The sequence below is a fragment of the Girardinichthys multiradiatus genome, chromosome 5 (assembly GCF_021462225.1).
Source record: "Girardinichthys multiradiatus isolate DD_20200921_A chromosome 5, DD_fGirMul_XY1, whole genome shotgun sequence".
NCBI lineage: Eukaryota > Metazoa > Chordata > Actinopteri > Cyprinodontiformes > Goodeidae > Girardinichthys > Girardinichthys multiradiatus.
Window position 1 is genome coordinate 567,483 of NC_061798.1, and position 22,545 is coordinate 590,027.

Below are 22,545 nucleotides of genomic sequence, written 5' to 3' on the forward strand. Positions count from 1 at the left end.
GATCTAGCATTGTCCTGCATTAGGAGGGACCCAGGGCCAACGGCACCAGCATATGCTCTCACAAGGGGTCTGAGGATCTCATTTCGGTACCTAATGGCTACCTCTGGCGATGCCCCCCACCTGATCCTCGTCCGTGGAGCCCGCTTCTTCCTCCTCTTCATCTTCCTCCAGATCGTAAAGGCTACCTCTGGCGAGCACATGGAGGGCCATGCGGCCCTCCAAAGAAATGACACCCCACACCATTACTGACCCAATGCCAAACCAGTCATGCTGAAGGATGTTGCATGTAGCAGATCGCTCTCTACGGACTCTGTAACGTCTGTCACATGGGCTCAGTGTGAACCTGCTTTGATCTGTGAAGAGCACAGGGCGCCAGTGGCGAATTTGCCAATCCTGGTGTTCTCTGGCAAATGCCAAGCATCCTGCATGGTGTTGGGCTGTGAGCACAACCCCCCATTTGTGGGTGTTGGGCCCTCATACCATTCTTATGGAGTTGGTTTCTAACCGTTTGTGCAGACACTTGCACATTTGTGGTCTGCTGGATGTCATTTGCAGGGCTCTGGCAGTGCTCCTCCTGTTCCTACTTGCACAAAGGCGGAGGTAGCGGTCCTGCTGCTGGATTGTTGCCCTCCTACGGCCTCCTCCACGTCTCCTGGTGTACTGGCCTTTCTCCTGGTAGCGCCTCCAGGCTCTGGACACTACACTGACAGACACAGCAAACCTTCTTGGCACAGCTCGCATTGATGTGCCATCCTGGATGAGCTGCACTACCTGAGCCACGTGTGTGGGTTGTAGAGTTCATCTCATGCTACCACAAGTGTGAAAGCACCACCAACATTCAAAAGTGACCAAAACATCAGCCAGAAAGCATATGTACTGAGAAGTGGTCTGTGGTCCCCACCTGCAAAACCACTCCTTTATTGAGTGCGTCTTGCTAATCGCCAAATATTTCCCCTTGTTGTCTATTCCATTTACACAACAGCATGTGAAATTGATTGTCAATCAATGTTGCTTCCTAAGTGGACAGTTTGATTTCACATAAGTTTGATTTACTTGGAGTTATATTGTGTTAAGTATTCCCTTTATTTTTTTGAGCAGTGTATAAAACAGAAAGTAAAAATTTGAGACTGTACCTTAGTGCAAATTTACAATCTAAGACAAAAAATATATTGCAGTTATTTAAAATAGAATCAGAATCAGAAAAGCTTTATTGCCAAGTACGTTTTTGGACATACAAGGAATTTGTTTTGGCGTCGTCGGTGCAATACAATACAAATTAAACACTATAAACATATCTACAATATCATATAAATATATGTGCACAGTTTTAAGTGAGTGAGAGTAAATGTAGAGCAGTATAGGATGCCAGAGCGGTGCAACAGTGCAGATGATCAGTGTGCAAGTATGGCAGTGCAAGTAAAGCAGGAGTCCAAGCTGAGCGTTAATGTAACGCATAGAGTTGTGAGTTACAAGTGTCCTGTCAGCAAAAAAAGGGGGGGTGTGGGGGAAAGGGAGAGTTTCAGTGTGGTTTTCGGGCTTTGTTAACAAGGCTGGTGGCAGATGGGAAAAAACTGTTCTTGTGGCGTGAGGTTTTGGTCCGGATGGACCGCAGCCTCGTGCCAGAGGGGAGAGTCTCAAAGAGTCTGTGACCGGGGTGGGAGGGATCAGCCAGAATCTTCCCTGCCCGCTTCAGGGTCCTGGAGGTGTACAGTTTCTGGAGCGACAGTAGACTGCAGCCAATCACCTTCTCAGCAGACCGAATGACACGCTGCAGCCTGCCCTTATCCTTGGCTGTAGCAGCGGCGTACCAGATGGTGATGAAGGAGGTGAGGATGGACTCAATGATGACTGTGTAGAAGTGCACCATCATAGTCTTTGGCAGGTTGAATTTCTTCAGCTGCCGCAGGAAGAACATCCTCTGCTGGGCTTTCTTGATGAGGGAGCTGATGTTTGGCTCCCACTTGAGATCCTGGGAGATGATGGTTCCCAGGAAGCGGAAAGATTCCACAGTGTCAATTGTGGAGTCACAGAGGGTGATGGGGGCAGGTGGGGCTGGGTTCCGCCTGAAGTCCACAACCATCTCCACTGTCTTTAGAGCGTTGAGCTCAAGGTTGTTCTGGCTGCACCCGTCCAACAGATGGTCCACCTCCCATCTGTACGCGGACTCGTCACCATCAGAGATGAGTCCGATCAGGGTGGTGTCATCAGCAAACTTCAGAAGCTTGACACACTGGTGACTGGAGGTGCAGCTGTTGGTGTACAGGGAGAAGAGCAGAGGAGAGAGAACACAGCCTTGGGGGGAACCAGTGCTGATGGTCAGGGAGTCAGAGACGTGCTTCCCCAGCCTCATCCGCTGCTTCCTGTCAGACAGGAAGTCAGTGATCCACCTGCAGGTGGAGTTGGGCACACTCAGCATAGCATACTCAGATTAAAGGAAATGTGCAACTTAGAAGAAATCCCAAGGGTGGGGCCACAGAACAAAAGAACGAAACAAATAAAAAAATAAAATAACAACAATAATTCATCCTTTAATTTATTAAGTGAGCCACAGTGCCACTTGTGGATCTGTGGCTCACCCCTCATCTTGCAAATGAAAACTGTGATCCTGTGCAGCACCTTTTATTGTAATTCATTGTTAAAATAAAACTGTAAAGGTAAAAGATAAAATTTGTCCAAGGGACCAATCAGTTAAGGTTTCTGAGCCAGTGCATATCATAAGAAATGTTTTAATATTGTCTTTATGGACCACAGGAAGGGCCAGGACCAGTTCTACAGACATAACCCCTGTTGGCCTCTGTTTAGAACCACCCATGGTGAGAAGAATCGTTTAAATAATAGCTACAAGTTGGTTCAAAGCACTTCATATAAAACACCTTTTTACTACAATTAATGCATCTATATAGTGTATAAGAGAATCCTCTTCTACAAACTATATTAAGATTTGAACAGAGATAAAGACCAAGTTAGTGTAGAAGTAAAAAAAACAAAACTATTTGTTAAACATTTGCTGAAGACACTAGTTGGTTTCTATAAGTGTTGAAATCTAAAATAAAAGAACATTTTAGTAATGATATTTCCTGACAATGTGGTGCATGCATTTTGCAGCAAAGATGCAGTTTAACAGGTGTCTTGTTGCTGTGGTAACCTGACCTCAATACAGATAAGACAGCCAGTGAGTGAAGACTAAACAGAATATAATACAAGTATTATCAGTAAGGGTTCAATTTGCTCTTATTAAAACATCTGAAATTTCAGTCTGATTATTGCGGTAAGTTTTGGTTTTCTGTACCTAAAGATTCCTAGCATCACTTTCACAATGAATCTTTTTCGGATTTCATGAATGGTTTTGTTATTTCACCCCTGTGCCTTTGATATTGCAGGTAGACGCATCTGACTGTGACAAGACATAACAGATGTTAACTGATCTTCAAGTTTTTGCTCTCCCTGAGAAACATGATTTCCCAGCATTATCAAACAGTTTACAATGGAACTTATCACCATTAGTCAAGTGTCTTCTGTTGCATTCAAATATGGACACCTAACGCTTGCCATTCTTTGCCTCATGTGTTTCACTTTGTTCCTTACCCTAAAAAGTAATCTGTACAGCAACAGCCCATGTGGATGGACTTCAACTTCTGCCACATTGGAGTTTGATTTCATCCTTCAGCTAGTTAGATGCAAAGTGAAGCAGTTTTTAAAATGTTTTTCAGAGCATCATGACATGCAGAGCTCCCAGTGTAACTATAATGTGATACTGAGAAAGCTCCTCTTTGCTCTAAGAAACATTTGACTTCTAATGCTTGAATATGTAACTATCTCATGCCTCACTCCTGTCTGGTACAGTGTTACTTGTTAAGCACTGTTATGCCAGAAACATGATGTGCCGTCATCTGCTATGACATCTAGAGCAGGACTGGGAACTTTGAGTCCTTCAACTATGGTATCCTGCATGTTTTATATGGCAACCTGTTCCACTACAACTGACAGAAAGCTAATCAGTAAAAAAATCCTCAACTCAAGTTCTTGTTTCAAGGTTCTGCCATCTTATCAATATGCAGAAGAAACACCAGTATTTTCCAGTTCTTGATTATATTTCCAGCATTTTACTTGAGTCTTTATTATAATGTCATACTATTTTGCGTCATTTTTGAATATATATTCAAGACTAGTGCAAACTGATGATGAAACGTAAACTTGGAACTGTAACAGAGTAAGACATCTTGCGTATTCAACTATCTTTGCAGAAGAGTTACCAGGGCTCCCCAGGCGGAGACGCAACGAGACAGAGAGAAGATAGTCCGGTTAGCAGGTCTCATTACCGCATTCTCCTTTTCAGCCAACGATCGGTTCTTTCACTGATGGAGGATAAGAAAATAGGAGGAGAAGAGGGAGGAAAGGGAGAAAAAGGAGGATTCTACCGTTCAGCCAAACGCCCCCGAACGGAGGAGGAGGCCGGTGCAAGGGATCTGGAGGAAGATGAAGAGAAGGAGGAAGAAGCGGGCTCCACGGACGAGGATGAGGTGGGGGGCATCGACAGCAGAACCCGAAGGAGCGCTAGCAAGGTTAGTGAAAATATTAACCTGGGGCTAAAAATGGCGATTTGGATATATTTTGTTATTAGGGCTCTAAAATGGTCAGGGAACATCTGGTTAATAATTATTGCACATTCCATGGAATTGTCACAGCGCCGGCGCTATCGCAGTATGTTTACACTTACAAGAAAAAACTAAACTTCAAAAATAATAACATCAGAGATAAATTTACCTGATGCACCCAAAAAATTCATAGAAAATGCCAACATCTTTTTTTGTTTTTAATAAGGTTTTCTGTTTTATCACACACACATTCAGTACCATTATTGTAGGATGACTAATCACTTACGGTGTGAAGAAGTATTCGTCCTTTATCTTCTTTCACATTAAAGATTTCCTTTTATTTTAAGAAGCTGAATGTGCCCGGTTTAAATTGTTAAAATTTAAACCAAAATTGTAAACCAAAATTAGCTTTGGACAAGATATGCATGTAAGATCACACTACCCAGATGTACATAAACTGCTCCCAGCAGGATTGTTGTGATATCTCCTTTTCTCAGAAAATTATAAAGTACAATGCAAAACTATTCATGGCGCCCCAACCTTTTCACATTTTTTCCTGTAACAATGAGTAATTTCAGTGAAGTTTATTTAGATTAGCACAAAGTGGCACACTATTGTGAAACAAAATATAAATAATTTGATTTTGATTATTTTTATATTCCTTTACAATTAAAATTTTGGAAATGTTTTCCGACCCATCTTCTCTTTTACCCCTAAATAAACTTCAGTGCATTCAAGTGTTTCTAAACTAAAAGCTTAGGCAAGGAGATCATTAAGGAGGATGCCAAATAGGCCCATTGTTACTCTGAAGGAGCTGCAGGGAGCCACAGCATCTTTTTTGAGGAAACTATTAGCCATGGACCCCACAAATCTGACCCATATGGATGAATGGTAAACATATGGGGGTGACAGTGGTAGGGTTTGTCTTGTAACCACTGGGTTGCACCCCGCCCATCTCAGTTGTCATGTCCTTGGGCAAGACACTTCACTCACCTTGCCTGCTGATGGTGGTCAGAGGGCAGCCTTACTTCTGTCAGTCTACCCCAGGGCAGCTGTGGCTACAATTTAGCCTACCTCTGTCAGTGTTTGAATGTGTGTATGAATGGGTGGATGACTGATTGTAGTGTAAAGTGCCTTAGGGTCCTTCGACTTAATAAAGCGCTATACAGTCAGTCAGTCATTTTCTACTACTTATTCCATAGTTGGTCACAGGGGAGCTGGTGCCTATCTCCAGCAGTCTATGGGCGAGAGGCGGGGCACACCCTGGACAGGTCGCCAGTCCATCACAGGGCAACACACAAACAACCATGCACACACTCATTCATACACCTAAGGGCAATTTAGAGTGACCAATTAACCTAACAGGCATGTCTTTGGACTGTGGGAGGAAGCCAGAGTACCCGGTGAGAACCCACGCATGCACGGGGAGAACATGCAAACTCCATGCAGAAAGACCCCCAGCCGGGAATCAAACCCAGGACCTTCTTGCTGCAAGGCAACAGTACTACCAACAGCGCCACCATGCAGCCTAAAGCGCTATACAAGTACAGGTAATTTACATATGGAAGAAGGTGCTCTAGTCAGAGAAGACTAAATGTTATATTTTTGATCTATGTGCAAAATGCAATGCGTGGTGGATTACCCTGAACACACCATCCTCACCATGAAACATGGTGGTGGCAGCATCATGCTTTTGGGATATTTATTTCAACAGACACAGGACAGCTAGTCAGAGTTGGTGGGAAGATGGATGGTGCTGGACCTAAGGACAATTCTGGAAGACAACTGGTTACAGGCAAACCTCTAAAAAAATGCAAAATACTTGATACTGTAGCAGAGCTCCACCTTCCAGCAGGACAACGTCCTTAATCTAATGAACAATTTTGGCAAGAATTGGAAATGTATGTTATTCTTTATATCTAGTCTGACTGACCTACAGCTATTTGTCAGAATTGGCAAAAATTTCAGTCTGTAGATGTGCAATGCTTGTAGAGGCTTACCCTAAAAGACTTGCAGTTGTAATTTCAGTGAAATGTGGTTTGGAAAAGTAAAAAGTGTTGCCTTAACTGAGCTGAGCTAAGCTACAAATGCATGCCTTACTTTTGTTTTTGAAAAAAAAAAAAAAGATAAACTGTGTATCCGTTACTTCCAGTTTTACAGTTATACTACACTTTGTGTAGGTCTGCAATGTAAAGTCCCCCCCCCCTCAGAATACATCAAAGTATTCACACCCCTACAGCTAAAAAGTTGTTAAAAAAAAGCTGTAGGGGTGTGAATACTTTGATGCTCTGAAGCAATAAGCTTCAGCAAAACAACCTGTGCATGCTGCTTCCTTTATGCTCCTGTACTGTTTGACTAGTTTCATCTGACCTGGCAATTATGAAACTGTCATAATTTTAACCGCCGACTTGACCCACATACAGAGGACACTCAGAGACAGAGAACAGTTTCGTTAGTTTATTCAATACAGGAGCGAGGTCCGAGGACCCTCGTAATCAGGAGCTGGGCTGCTGAGGAAGAACGAGGGTAAGTAACGAGACACTCAGATAGAATGTTACTAGATGGAGGAATGCTTATTGATCAGGAGCCGGGTATCTGCCTGGGAGAAGGCGTGTCAGGTCTGAGAGATGACCAGGTGGTTGGTGCTCGCAGAAGCTTTAGAGGAGATTGGAGATGGAACTCCGTTGGAGGGTGGACAGGGTTCACGACTAGAGCGTTGCATAGATCAGTTCGGACTGTCAGCCAGATAAAGTGTCCAGAAACGTTCACGGTCCGTGGGGTTCCAGAGGTTCCTTAACCAAAACCAGAAAGAACAGAAGGCAGTACCTACGTGGAAAAGGCAAAGGTTTAGCAAGAAGCTTAACAAGAAGATTCTTAGTTTCAAAAATACAAAATTCAAGAAGAGGCCGGTTTGTAATGCCACTGGGGCAAAACAGTCAGCCGCTGATGTGCTGGCAGTCCTCCCTTTTATTGCACAGTGGCTGATGACCAGACAAGCTACACCTGTCACCCTCCAGATCTCCATGGCTCCCGCGGCACCTAGTGGGGAAACTGGTTAACAGCATGCTCCAGAAAGTTCAGACCCTGACAGAAACAAGCTATTTGGGGTAATCGTTCCAACTAAAGACTTTCTTATAGGCTTTTGTTGAGACCTGTAGGTAAACATAGTCTATGGTGTGATTGTAGAATAAGGGCATTTAAAATTTTGTCACTCAGAACCTTATTCTAACATGCCCTGTACTCTCCCTGTCCTCTTCTGTGCTGCAACAGACATTGTAGGCTACTATTATCCACTTTATCCACAATGTAAAATGTAGGTGTTACTTGGGCTAAAATACTTAACCTAGTTTAACTTAGCTGGAATTTCATTTTGAAAGATCATATTTCATATTTCTTTATAATGCCACATATCATCATAGCTTACTACAGTAATATAAGGGGTGTAGAATAAAGGGGACAGAACATAAATCAGTGCCACCTTTTCAGATTTTTCTATTAGTCAAAAATTTAAAACCATTTATGCATTTCCTTCCTTCCTTTTCATAATTATATGGTTTGTGTTGGATCAATCAAATAAAACACTAATAAAATACTTTTGGGTGTGTTATTGTGACATGCCAAACTGTGAAGAAATTGAAGGATCATGAAATTCTCCATAAGGGGCAGCTGTCTCTCAGCAGAAAGAGTGGTTGTCCTGCAGTTGGACAGTTGTGAATCCATCTTCCTCCCCTGTGACACATCAGTGTACCCCAGGGCAAGATACTTAACCCGAAGTTATCTACTATTCTCAGTAAAACTAGATTAGTGTGAATGTAGTGTAAAATGCTATTTAAGTTTAGTCAATTTGCCATGTAGTTTTGCAAGTCATGAAAAATAGTCCCAACATGGGAGTTTCAAAAGCTTTTAGATTATTTATGATTATCCCTGGCTAGAAAAGCTTGAATTTGTACTGCACTTTATTTTTTCAATTTCAAAGTTCTACAATATAAAAACAACTAGAAAGAAGCAATAGATATATAATAAACGCTATAAAATCTTTTAAAGAGGAACGCCTTCAGGTCTTTTTTAAAACTCTCTGTAGTTTGTGGTATGCTCAGATGGTCAGGGAGTGTGTTCCAAAGATGAGGAGCAGCAGAGCAGAAGACCCTGTCACCCATGGTGCGCAGCCCACTAGGGTTGAAAAAAAAAAAATCAATATAGCATCTTATACTCAGCCCATTTAAATCAATTCAAATGGATAGCTTGTACTTGGTTACAACAGTTTCCCCACCTTTATTAAGAATTTTAGATTTTGTTCAACTCCCTTCAGTTTATAATGTGATGGTCCTTTTATTGGTCTTAAAGTTCATATCTTGTTGGACTCTGCTTTAAGTTACCATCTTCCAGGCCAGTTACTGTAAGTAAAAGTGTTCTCTTAAAATTAACACAGAAATCTTTTCCTCTTGTATTTTTACAATTTCTCTCTACTTAGTACCCAGGTGAAAGTTGAAGCTGTGAGGTCCAATTTCTAATTGACGAAGACTGTATTTAGGGGTAAAGTATATTATTTTCAGTAAAGTCAATTTAAAATGAGGGCTTAGATGTGCATGTAATGGAAAAGAAGGTTTAAAAGGTTTAGAAAGTACTTTAATGTCCTTACCTATAAAGGAATCAGTGTGTCTCTGGTCTTTGTTGCCACTGATATAAAGCTCTGAGCCTTTCTTAGGTGCACAACACAGCATCTTAGTGAGATTGTGGCTGTGACAGGAAATGTCTGCCCTCAGCAGGAAGTAGGGCCATCTCTCTATGTATGACTGGACCCAGCGGCCTCTCTCTCCAGGAAGATTTTCAACCCGGATGAGTGTGTGTGGCCTTCTTAGTCCTCAGGTTGGTTCTTTGTGCATGCAGTTTGACAACACAATGTATTTGTGATCAGTATAGAGAAAACAGTGTTTCTCAGTTTTCTGTGTTTTTTTTTTTGTCCCCTCAGGTTATGGGCCTTGATAGGTGATGTCAGTGAAAACCATAGGCCACCAAAGCTACCTTAAGGCAAACCCTGCTTATAGTATGTACTGTTAAGACCACATAATTACATATACTGTACAAAAGACATAGAACTTTTTTTTATCTCATCTCACTGCCTAACATTAAACCATATTAAGCTTTTCCTGTTTTAGGTCAATAGGTATTAGCAAATTTATTTTTATTTATTTATATAAGATAGGATTTTTTTTATTTTTACTTTCTTCAAATTCAGATGTTTAGTCTTGACAGGACATGCATTCACAAATTCAGGTCTTTCTCCCTGAGTTCATTTGCAAACAGTAATCTGGCTTTTTATGTAGCTTTTGAAATAGTGGCTTTTTCCTCTCCGAGTGGCCTTACAGCCCATTAAACTATGGTAATGAGACTTTCTTATCAGCCTCAGCCAGCATCTTTGTTTTTTTTCTGGGGTTACACATTTCACACCAAGAATATTTAATCTCTGGGACACATAATCCATCTACTTCCTGAACAGCATGATTACTGGACATTTACATCCTTTTTATACTTCTGTATACCCAAGGATGAACCAAACTTGTGGAGGTCGACAGTTCTCTTCCTTTATTGCCAGATTTTTTTTTCTCACCGTCACACAAGAAAGTGTGTTTCATTCCTCTACATGTGTGCCTTCAATAAATTCAAATGTTGTGAATCAATCAGAATCTTACAAAGCTATGACATCATTAAAAAAAAAATTTAAAGGCATATAATATTGTATGTATGTAACCTTCTGACTTACATTTTCTTTTTTTTTCCAGATTAGTCCAGATTTTTTCCAGATTAGTCATTGTCTGGTGATTTAAATGAAGTAACAATCTGATACACTTCCGTCTACGTCCATGTCAACATTATATTAAAGGTTATTTTCTCCTGTAAATAAGCATTCCTACAAAGCTGTTAGTCTACAAGAAATCTTTGCTGATAATTATGCCCTGTGCATCTGGACAACACACAGAACATAGCAATAATCAGTCACTGATGCTAGAACGACACCAAAAATGTGTTTCTGAGCTGATATAAACTTTTGAAATTGCAGACTAAGATTAGAGGACTTTAGGATAAAATATTGTTACCATATGTATTAGAGAAGAGATAAATAATCAAGACAGAGATAATGTCTGGTTGTTTAGAATAGCAAAAGAGCATTTACTTGATTTAACACTACTATATCTCTGTGTCCAGTGTGCGAATTGTAGCATGACAATTGGGGGGGTTCGAAGTTAATTTTCACAATGTGAAAGCAGATCTATGCCGCTCAAACACGTACATCAGTAAGCAAATGTCTTATTTTTCATATGTTTTTTTTAACATACTGTCTGCCATCTACAGGGGTTGGACAATCAAACTGAAACACCTGGTTTTAGACCACAACAATTTATTAGTATGGTGTAGGGCCTCCTTTTGCGGCCAATACAGCGTGAATTCGTCTTGGGAATGACATATACAAGTCCTGTACAGTGGTCAGAGGGGTTTTGAACCATTCTTCTTGCAGGATAGTGGCCAGGTCACTACGTGATACTGGTGGAGGAAAACGTTTCCTGACTTGCTCCTCCGAAACACCCCAAAGTGGCTCAATAATATTTAGATCTGGTGACTGTGCAGGCCATGGGAGATGTTCAACTTCACTTTCATGTTCATCAAACCAATCTTTCACCAGTCTTGCTGTGTGTATTGGTGCATTGTCATCTTGATACACGGCACCGCCTTCAGGATACAATGTTTGAACCATTGGATGCACATGGTCCTCAAGAATGGTTCGGCAGTCCTTGGCAGTATTGGGCCAAGGGAATGCCATGATATGGCAGCCCAAACCATCACTCTGGGCATGCAACAGTCTGGGTGGTACGCTTCTTTGGGGCTTCTACACACCGTAACTCTCCCGGATGTGGGGAAAACAGTAAAGGTGGACTCATCAGAGAACAATACATGTTTCACATTGTCCACAGCCCTAGATTTGCATTCCTTGCATCATTGAAACCGACGTTTGGCATTGGCATGAGTGACCAAAGGTTTGGCTATAGCAGCCCGGCCGTGTATATTGACCCTGTGGAGCTCCCGACGGACAGTTCTGGTGGAAGCAGGAGAGTTGAGGTGCACATTTAATTCTGGCGTGATCTGGGGCAGCTGTGGTTTTATGTTTTTTGGATACAATCTGGGTTAGCACCCGAACATCTCTTTCAGACAGCTTCCTCTTGCGTCCACAGTTAATCCTGTTGGATATGGTTCGTCCTTCTTGGTGGTATGCTGACATTACCCTGGATACCGTGGCTCTTGATACATCACAAAGACTTGCTGTCTTGTTCACAGATGCGCCAGCAAGACGTGCACCAACAATTTGTCCTCTTTTGAACTCTGGTATGTCACCCGTAATGTTGTGTGCATTTCAATATTTTGAGCAAAACTGTGCTCTTACCCTGCTAATTGAACCTTCACACTCTGCTCTTACTGGTGCAATGTGCAATCAATGAAGACTGGCTACCAGGCTGGTCCAATTTAGCCATGAAACCTCCCACACTAAAATGACAGGTGTTTCAGCTTCATTGTCCAATCCCTGTATGTTGCTTACAACAAATTGAACACGGTCCAGGGGTTCATATTGCATGTGTCTTACAAAAATCTTTGCTATGAGACATGACTGTATTCTGTACGGTATTCTGATTCAAAACTGCCCTAAACAGACAGGAGCAGACCTACACAACGTCCAGCATTCAAAAATCAACACGACAAATCATTGACAATTATCAGCATGATGAAGAGGCAGATGTTACTACTAAAAAGCATTTACTGCACCTCTTGCTAGCAATAAAGAAAATGGTCCAATAGGTTAATCTGTTAGGTTTTACATATTTAATGATCAAATTGTTTTATATAAATCATGCAGATGAGCGGAATTGAATTAATACCTGACAGAAAACACATTGTTCAACATGAAGAGATGCACATGAATTTATAGTTACAAACCATATCACGTTTTGTTATGTCCGCTAGAGGCTCCAAAATACCCGTACTTGTACTCGTCGTTTTCCGCTTCATCCGGGACCGGGTCATGAGGGCAGTAGACTCAGTAGAGACACCCAGATGTCCCTCTCCCCAGACAGCTCCTCCAGGGGGAGCCAGGCGTTCCCAGGCCAGCCGAGAGACATAGTCCCTTCAGTGTGTCCTGGTCCGTCAACTGGGCCTCCTCCTGGTGGGACGTGCCTGGAACACCTCCCGAGGACGGCGTCCAGGAGGCATCCGGTGTAGATGCCTGAGCCACCTCAACTGGCTCCTCTTGATGTGGAGGAGATGCGGCTCTACTCCGAGCTCCTCCAGGATGGCAGAGCTCCTCACCCTATCTCTAATGGAGTGCTACCCTACCGAGGAAGTTCATTTCAGGCACTTGTATCCGGGATCTCGTTCTTTCGGTCATGACCCAAAGTTCATGGCCATAGGTGAGGGTAGGAACGTAGACTGACTGGTAAATCGAGAGCTTTGCTTTTTGGCTCAGGTCTCTCTTCACCACAATGAACCGGCACAGCGTCACCATTACTGCGGCAGCCGCACTAATCCGTCTGTCGATGTCCTGCTCCATTCTCCCCTCACTCGTAAACAAGAGCCCGAGATACTTGAACTCCTCCACTTGAGGCAGGAATGCCCCTCAGACCTAAAGAGGACAAGCCACCCTTTAACTGTCGAGAACCATGGCCTTCGACTTGAAGGAGCTGATCTTCTTCCCAGCCGCTACACACTCGGCTGCGAACCGCCCCAGTGCGTGCTGTTGGTCTTGGATAGAGGGGGCCAGCAGGACCACATCATCTGCAAAAAGAAAAGACGAAATCCACTGGTCCCCAAACCAGACTCCTCCCGGCCCTTGGCTGCACCTAGAAATCTGACTGGTAAAAAAGGGCAGCCCTGCCGGAATTCAACATGCACCATGGAACAGGTCTGACTTAGTGCCGGCAATGCGGACCAAGCTCCTGCTCTGCTTGTACAGAGAGCGGATGGCCTGTAAATAAAGGGTCCCCAACTCCATACTTGTGGAGCACCCCCGCAGGGTACTACGAGGGACAGTGGCGCAGTTGGTAGCACTGTTGCCTTGCAGTAAGAAGGTCCGGGGGACACCCGGCTGGGGGTCTTTCTTCATGGAGTTTGAATGCTCTCCCTGTGCATGTGTGGGACTCCAGTTTCCTCCCACAGTCCAGAAACATGACTTAAGTTAATTGGTCTCTCTAAATTGCCTGGTGCTATGTAAGTTCATATAAGCCGCTTACCTGTGATAAATTATTTTATCACAGATAAGGAGGACTTATAGTACAAACAGTGGACACAGAACTTTGTGGACTGGTCCATTGGACAATGGCTACATGAAGCTGTTGCCGAACTGGAAACCTCTTCCATGACAGACAACCAGAATACCATGACAGTAGGTGCCCAAAGGAGCGTTATTGCAGATCCCTTCTCCCAGCAGCTGTTAGGCTTTATAACCATCACTGCTCCCAACAGACTACTTGCACAGTTCGTTTCTTGTAGTCTATTTTTGTTTTTGTGCCTAAATATACATGCACATGTTGTAAATTTTTTAAATGATCCTACTTGGTTACAAATTTCTTTCAGTCTGAGTATGCTATTTTTAATAACTGCACAGTATTTCTGGCTTATGTGGTAAATTTGCTCTTATTGTACAGTCTCTTATTCCTGCCTTCCTGTTTTTATATTTATAACTTTGTGTATAACTTTATGCCTTTGCTGCTGCTGCTGCTGGTACACCATAATTTCTCCACTGACAGATAATATTGGGTTTTGGTATTCTCTTCTAATGTTGTGCTTGCTATCTAAAGTGGACCGTGGCTATTTGTGCATTTTTGAAACCACACTATAGACAAGACCTAATGAAGTCTGGCTAGACTGTGTAGTTAGTGACTGTAACCTTGCAGATATGCACAAATTATTATTCATTCCAAAATCTGACTCATCTGCAGTAACAATTTTTGCACATAGCATTGTCACTGGTCAAAAGTAATTCACAAATCTCAACAAAAACAAAATGGCTACAAAAATAGAAGTAGTGTACACATTTTAAAGCATCTTGATTTACTGATCTCCTACAACTCCTACCGAGTCAGACATTTTTAAACTCTTTTAAAGTGAAGGTTTAAAAGGAAATGTTTTCTTTAGTGTTTAGCTGCTATATAAAACATTTTCTATAGTCGTAATATTATATTTCTGATCCGGTTCATATCTATAGATATACATTTGTAGATTGGATTGAATTCATTAATTTGTGACTCATCTGGTACAATATATTGGGCTGTGTGCTTTTAATGTGATTAAAGCACAAAATGGAAACCCAAAGAAGAATAAGGAATACAAATCTTGACTTAGTTTGAAAAATCCAACACCTGGAAGTGGAGCTGAGAAGCATCAAGGATTGTTCAGTTGATCATCTTTCTATTTATCAATGTATTATGTGTCCCTGAATAATTTTAAGGTCAAAATGTGGTGACTGAAAAAGCAAAACAACAGTAACAAAATAAATATTGAAGGAAAAAAACTTAATGAATGAGTTAATGAATTAATAAACCTAGCAAACATCTAAAATGTGAATGAGTAAAACATCAAAAATTTTAATAAAACCAAAATCAGGGTTTTTATAAGAAGAATACACTAAAGCCTAACCCCTTGTCAAAATAAATTATGACAATGGGGACAGTTTAAAAAACCTTGGCAAAAACGTTATGCCTGAAAAAATAATAGGGTACCTTGCATTTCAACCTGAAAAGATACACAAATGAGAGAAACACAGAGATGGCAATTAGAGAAGCTTATTAGCTGATGTTTGTTTTCTTTTGGCGCTCGGACCCCGGTGAAAGACAAAAATGGGCCGAGGACAGGGCCAAGGCTGAATATAAAACGGAATGTTGGTTAGCATGAATGATGTGAGATTGATAAGTGAATGGTGGATAAGATGAGATGAGAATAATACGAATAGAACATCAAACTGACTGTGAATGGAAAGATGTTGAGAGCCAGACAAGTCATGAGAAGGAATGATTTGAGCCTGAAGGAGTGAAAGGAGATGGACAGAGTTTAACGAGGCGTAGGATGTATGGAATAGCCTCCACAAGCATAGAGAATGATGACTGTGCCTGCTAAGGCATGAGAATGATGAATTGATCCTGCCTAGGTATAATGAGGTTGAATTGTACCTGCTAAGGAATTGAGAATGATTAGTGTGCCTGCCGAGGCATTTACGGAGATGAATGAGCCTGCCAAGGCGTAGAGAGGGATGGACTGTGCTTGCCAAGGCGTAGAGAGGGGACGGTACGTACTAAGTTGAAGAGTGAGATGGATTGAGCCTGCTAAGGCATAGGAAGAATAGAATGTGCCTCCTAAGGCAAAGAGAGGGATAAACGGTGCCAGCCAAGGCTGCTAAGGAGACTAGAAAAATGAATTATGCCTGTTAAAGCATAGAGAAGGATGGATTGAGCCTGCTGAGGCGTGGAAAGAGGGATGAACTGAGCCTGACAAGGCGTAGGTGACGAATGTTCTAGAGAGGAAGCAAATGAAATCACGACTATACTAGAGGGGTTTAAGCAAATATTTATTTATTTGGCGCTCGGACCCCAGTGGAAGACATGAATGCTGAGAATGACATGAGCTTGAATAAACATCTTAGAATTAGAATTAGAGATGCCTTCCTCCCAAAAAGGGCAGAGGCCGGAGCTGAGGCTGAAATAGAAACAGTATGGGAGTTAGTATGAATGAATTTGGTCTGACTGGTGGGACGTAGAGAAGGAATTATCTGTGTCTGAAAGGATAGCAAAGAAAATTAGTGAGCCTGGCAAGGCGTGAGAGGGCTGGACTAAGCCTGACAAGGTGTAGAGAGGGATGTGGTGTGTGCCTGACAAGGCATAGAGAGGAATGGTGCATGCCTGACAAGGCATAGAGGGAGATAGATCTAGAGAGAATTAAGTGATGAGAAGAAACGTGGGAGACATAACAGATAACAGCTGATGGATGTTGGAGGAAGGGGACCTTGAAGAGAATGATGGGATAGAATGAGGTTTGATAAAACAATCTCACATAGCAAGGATACATTTAAATTGAAATGGCCAACCACCACCAGTTATAGCAGAAGCTCTTACCTAAGAGCTGATAGATCACTGAGCAGAGAGCGAAGAATGGAAGTTTGGGCGGACATATGAACAGAATGCTGAAGTTGACCAGCGGCCAAGTTGTTGTAGGGAAGCTGTGGAAACTCCTTGTGTAGCTGCGGAAGTGGCTGCCCCGATTCTGAATGAGTGAACTGAGAACTGACTAGGGGGAAGGTTGCATTGAACTAAAGTTTGCCTCAGAAATTTGAGGAACCAGGAGGCGATCATGGGAACTCCTTCTGGAGTGAGGAAAAGGGGCATGAAGGGTGAGCTGATTTTGTGACGTTTGAAAGCAAAAGTGAACATGGCTTGGAAAGGACAAAAAGATGATCTTTTGAGAAAAATTGGTGCCTGCTAATAGGCGGATGTATGGGAGTTTAAAACAACAGTGTTCAAAACAATGAGTAATGAAAGCAAGGACTGTTTGATTGCGAACCGGGTACGATGGTGTGTTATGAGCATTTAAAATTTAAAACGGGACAGAGCATCAGTGACAAAATTAGAACAACCTGGAACATGACGCGCATAAATGATGAAGTTATGAGTTACGGTCAGCAAGGATTCAACGGAGGTAAGAGCTACATCCTTGAAATGTCTGTTCATAAATTGTTTCGAAAGAGTTTGTATTCTGCTGCGGCAGTAATACAGTTCATGCTTATATTTTGAAAACACTTAGTTCGGGAAGGTGCTGTAAATCGATTGTCGCAAACTGAACAGAGCAGCGCCGACCCAGTGTGCATAGAGAAAGTGTGCTCCACGCTTATGATGGGAAAAGATAGGATTTAAGATGTATATCGAAACAGCAAATGATTCCTTAGCGCCTGGTTGAAAAGGGAAAAGGTTGATATAAATGTTCGAATGCGTAAATTAATATGTAGGTATTCTATGGAGCAAATAGGTTGCTGTTAAAAGTAGCAGTATTTTTTTCTCTTTATTCCTCCCAGTAGAGGGTGCTAATATTCTTTGGTAAGTTAGTCATGCTTAAGCACAATACGAAGGTTTACTAGTTTCACTATTGTAAGCTAAGTAAAGTCACAGACAGTTGAAATATTATGCGTTGCATTTTATTTTATTTAATGGTACAGAGAAATACTGCTCCTCCTGAAGCCGAGGTTCGGCCAGACTTTCCTCTCCAATTCCCTGGCGTAGGCCTTACCAGGGAGGCTGAGTAGTGTGATCCCCTGTAGTTGGAAGACACCCTAGTCTGCCAGTCCAGAGGCACTGTCCCCGACCGCCACGCAATGTTGAAGAGGCGTGTCAACCATGACAGCCCCACAACTTCCAGTGACTTGAGGTACTCAGGCCGGATCTCATCCACCCTGAAGCCCTGCCACCGCGGAGCTTTTTAACCACCTCGGTGACTTCAGCCTGGGTGATGAAAGAGTCTGAACCCGAGTCCCCAGCCTCTGCTTCCAACAGGGAATGCGTGATGGCAGGGTTGCGGAGATCCTCGAAATACGCCTTCCACCACCCGATATTGTCCCCTGTCGAGGTCAGCAGCCTCCCACCCCCACTGTAAACAGTGTTGGGGAAGCACTGCTTCCCTCTCCTGAGGCGCCAGACGGTTTGTCAGAATTGCTTTGAGGCCAACCGTTAGTCTTTCTCCATGGCCTCACCGAACTCCCCCAGGCCCGAGTTTTTGCCTCTGCCACAGCCTGGGCCGCGGCACGCTTGGCCTCATGGTACCCGTCAGCCACCTTAGGAGTCCCACAAGCCAACAACAGCCGATAGGACTCCTTCTTCAGCTTGACAGCGTCCCTTACTGCCGGTGTCCACCACCGTGTTTGGGGATTGCTGCTGTGACAAGCACCGCAGCTACGGCTGCAGCTACGGGCAGCAGCATCGACAATAGATGCGGAGAACATGGTCCACTTGGACACTATGTCTCCAACATCCCCCGGAATCTGGTCAAAGCTCTCCTGATCACGCCTCTCCAGGTGTCACTATCGTTTCCCATGTGGGCGTTGCAATCCCCCAGCAGAATAATGGAGTCCCCAGGAGGGGCACTATCCAGCACCCTTGACAGGGAAGCCAAGAAGGCCAGATACTCCGCACTACCGCTTGGCCCATAGGCCGAAACGACAGACCTGTCCCCAACCCGAAGGCGCAGGGATGCGACCCTCTCATCCACTGGGGTAAACCCCAACACGAGACAGCTGAGCTGGGTGGCAACAAGCAAACCCACCCCAGCCCGCCGCCTTTCCCTGTGGGCCAATCCAGAGTTAGAAGAGAGTCCAGCCCCTCTCGAGGAGATGGGTTCCCCCACGCTGTGCGTGGAGGTGAGCCCGACTATTTCTAGTCGATATCTCTCGACCTCCCACACAAGCTCAGGCTCCTTCCCACCCAGCGAGGTTATATTCCACGTCCCTAGAGCCAGCCTAAGCATCGGGATAAGACCACTGAGGTCTGCACCTTCTTGCGCCTCTTAATCCTCTTTGCACCGGTCTGTCATGGTTCCCCCTGCAGGTGGTGGGCCCACTGGGAGATGGCCTCGTGTCTCTCGTTCGGGCTTGGCCCGGCTGGGTCCTGCGAGGAGCAATCCAGCCACCAGGTGCTCTGTGACGAGTCCCGACCCCAGGCCTGGCTCCAGGGTGGGACCCCGGCTCCGCCGTACTGGGCGATGTTGCGTGCCTCGATTCAATGGTCCTCATGCAGGTGTCTTGAACTATAGAAGGCATTGGTTACAAGTTTCATAAATATACGTGGTAAAACAGGGTAAAAGCACTCAAGGGAAAGACTGTCAAGGATAAAAGGGGGTGGTAATAATTTAAGGTAAATAATTCATTCAGGGGCTGCACGGTGGCGCAGTTGGTAGCACTGTTGCCTTGCAGCAAGAAGGTCCTGTGTTCGATTCCTGGCCGGGGGTCTTTCTGCATGGAGTTTGCATGTTCTCCCCGTGCATGTGTGGGTTCTCACCGGGTACTCTGGCTTCCTCCGACAGTCCAAAGACATGCCTGTTAGGTTAATTGGTCACTCTAAATTGCCCTTAGGTGTATGAATGAGTGTATGCATGGTTGTTTGTGTGTTGCCCTGTGATGGACTGGCAACCTGTCCAGGGTGTGCCCCGCCTCTTGCCAATAGACTGCTGGAGAAAGGCACCAGCTCCCTCGCGACCCACTATGGAATAAGCGGTAGAAAATGACTGACTGACTAAAAAGGTTAAAAGCAGCATATTGTTAGAGTTACTAAAGGTATTTACGTTCTGTATATTAGCTCTAATGATGTGTTCATGTGCAAGACTCTGTCAATAAAAGGATTAGGGACCATCTTTTCGACCGGGACTACAGACCGTAAAAACTGGAACGAGTCAGCAGAGTGAACAACGTGCCGTAAAAGAAGTAGATACCATTCCCGTTCGCAAGGAGACTAGAAAGGGAAGCAAGCAATTTGAGTTTGGCCGGGCAGGAGTGCTGTAAGAAAGGAAGGGAAGAACAAAGATGGCTCTGATGGCCGACTGAGCCGCAACACAGGAGGTGGCTTGCGTCGTGATAAAATTTCAGTGGTCAGTGAGACTCCTTACTGAGCGAGGGTGGATGCAGCTTTGGCAGAGAAAGATTTGTGATATTGGTAGAAAAATCGAGAAGCCATTTTTGAAATATAGGTCAAAGATGAGGGACGGATAGGTAACAAACTTATTCTATGCTTGGGTTCACTGAGCAGAAGCCGTTTCTGAAGTGCTTAAAGGCAGCCATGAGCTTGCCAGAAGGGAGATTCTTAGTAAGGCGGGGATCCGATGATTTAAACACAGCAGTAAAGCCATCAAGGGAAGCAACACAGAGGTCAACCTCGGGAGATGGTAAAATGAGAGAAAACAGATTAATGAGCTGCCCCTGCAGGATTTGGAGTGGAGCCTGAGTGAGGTGTTAGAATGCATGGGAGTATATGATCTACCTGAATGTAAAAGAAGAGTGCTTGAAGGGCATATGAATGAGGAAACAGAGAAGAGTGAATTAAGTGATACATCTCACCCTTACAGACTAGCCAGGATGAGCATTGCCAGGGTGAATATCAGTGGGATGGGGCTGAGGAGCAGGTTGAACGTTGGCAGTGCAGAGAAGGGGAAGTGCTGACATGGCAGAATTGGAGAAAATCAGAAAAATGTAATGATTTAATGTGTCAAATAATTTTTTTGTGGCCCTTTATTGCTAACAATACAAAAAGCACCAAGTAAAGGGTTGTACATATTTTTGTTTCATTCACATTCCTTCAAAACAACCAGCCCATAGGCCAAGCCCTGGTACAGTTTTTAATTAATTTAATATGAAATTACTGAAAAATATACTGTTGCTGTATGAACATTTAACTTTTTCTCGGCTGGGCTAAGCCCTCAATATTTCAGGATTCTAACAGCACTTCTGCCTATACTCTTTGATTTCTCTAGTGAGTTTTGTATTAAAGGGCATAAGCAGTACAGCTGCAAACATAAACACATACCCAAACATGGACAATCTTGGCGCATAGTTCTGCTAATTATTACATTTCCGCATCATCAGCTTAGTCCAGACAGTACAAGATGTAGCTGTTGTAAGATCCTAATTAGCTCCGAAACATAAGACTGGAAAAAGAAGGTATCAGGTATAAGGCCAAAAATGAGCTGACAGGAAGGATGCTACATGTAACACAACACCTCCTCCCAGGCTCATGCACAAATGCTAAATAAAGACACAACCTGTCACTAACAGGCTGAGGCTTGGTTACCACAGCAACGCGACAGTATGTGTGTTTGTGTGTGTGCACTGCTATACTGCACAGAAAGAGAAAGTAACTATACTAACCAAATTACATTACTTTTACTAACTTAAACTACTGAAGTATGTAGATAACATCTCTCTTTGTTGTCTGTTTCTGCTGCATATAGAAATGTTGTTGTTGCCGTAGTAACTAACGCCAGTATGAGAACAGTTTGTACTCTTGATATTGCATGTTGTTTCTGACGTTTCAATGAAAAAAGCTTTTAATTTGAAATTGTAGCTTTAGCAGTTTTATTGGTGTATATCTTTGTGTACATCATTGAGTTCACCTGTTGGTGAGTGGTTTGTGATCCTTTTTGTTGATCTGCATGTGTTTACATCTAAATGAATACATTCCTTGTTAGGTAAAGTGAGACTTCCCACACTGTAGTTGGACCAGTAGAAGGTACATGCTTTCAATATGGGAAAATCACATACATCTACACAATATCAAAAAAGACAGGACTAGATCTTCAGAAATCTGCCATTATCTCCATGGTTTTGGTGGTGTTGAGGTCAAGGCTGATTAAAGTTTGAAATGTATATAATCTCTTCTAACTTTCTACTAAATATGAGGGGCTGAATTGTAACTTGAAATAAAAAACTAAGATTATGACATAGCATTCCACTGCATTCCACTGTAATTCTTTACTATCAGGATTTCCACAAAATGCAGTTAAAAGCCTTCAGCTGATTCAAAATGCTGCAGCAAGAGTTCTGATGGATATTAAAAAGAGAGATCATATTTTTCCTACTTTAGCTTCCCTTCATTGGCTCCCTGTTAAATCCAGAATAGAACTTAAAATTATCCTTCTCACATATAAAGCCCTTAATGGTCTATCTCCATCATACATCAGAGATCTGATTGTTCCATATGTTCCTAACAGAGCACTTCGTTCTCAGACTGCAGGTTTACTGGTGGTTCCTAGAGTCTCTAGAAGTAGAATGGGAGGTAAATCTTTTAGTTATCAGGCCCCTCTCCTGTGGAACCAGCTCCCAGTTTTAGTCCGTGAGGCAGACACCCTGTCTACTTTTAAGGCTAGGCTTAAAACTTTATTTTTTGAG

General features: G+C 43.2%; 1 protein-coding gene and 1 long non-coding RNA gene across 5 annotated transcripts in view; one reads left to right on the top strand and one right to left on the bottom strand.

Moving 5' to 3' along the window:
- The first annotated feature begins 4,226 nt into the window (after positions 1-4,226).
- The window catches only part of LOC124868729 (heterogeneous nuclear ribonucleoprotein L-like), a 103,812-nt gene continuing 85,493 nt past the window's right edge, over positions 4,227-22,545 (top strand). For 2 of the 4 annotated variants that reach the window (XM_047366256.1, XM_047366255.1), the window contains exon 1: positions 4,227-4,562. In XM_047366256.1, coding sequence (XP_047222212.1) covers positions 4,359-4,562 — 204 coding nt within the window. In that variant the 5' untranslated portion in view covers positions 4,227-4,358. Of the gene's footprint in view, positions 4,563-9,358; positions 9,462-9,564; positions 9,640-22,545 lie in introns of those variants that run through there. The other 2 variants (XM_047366257.1, XM_047366253.1) reach the window with 2 other exon arrangements.
- LOC124868731 lies at positions 6,118-21,376 on the bottom strand. Its single transcript, XR_007038370.1, has 3 exons — positions 21,185-21,376; positions 20,719-20,816; positions 6,118-7,421 (listed from the first exon to the last, which is right to left on the bottom strand). It is a non-coding gene; the product is annotated as an uncharacterized LOC124868731 (long non-coding RNA).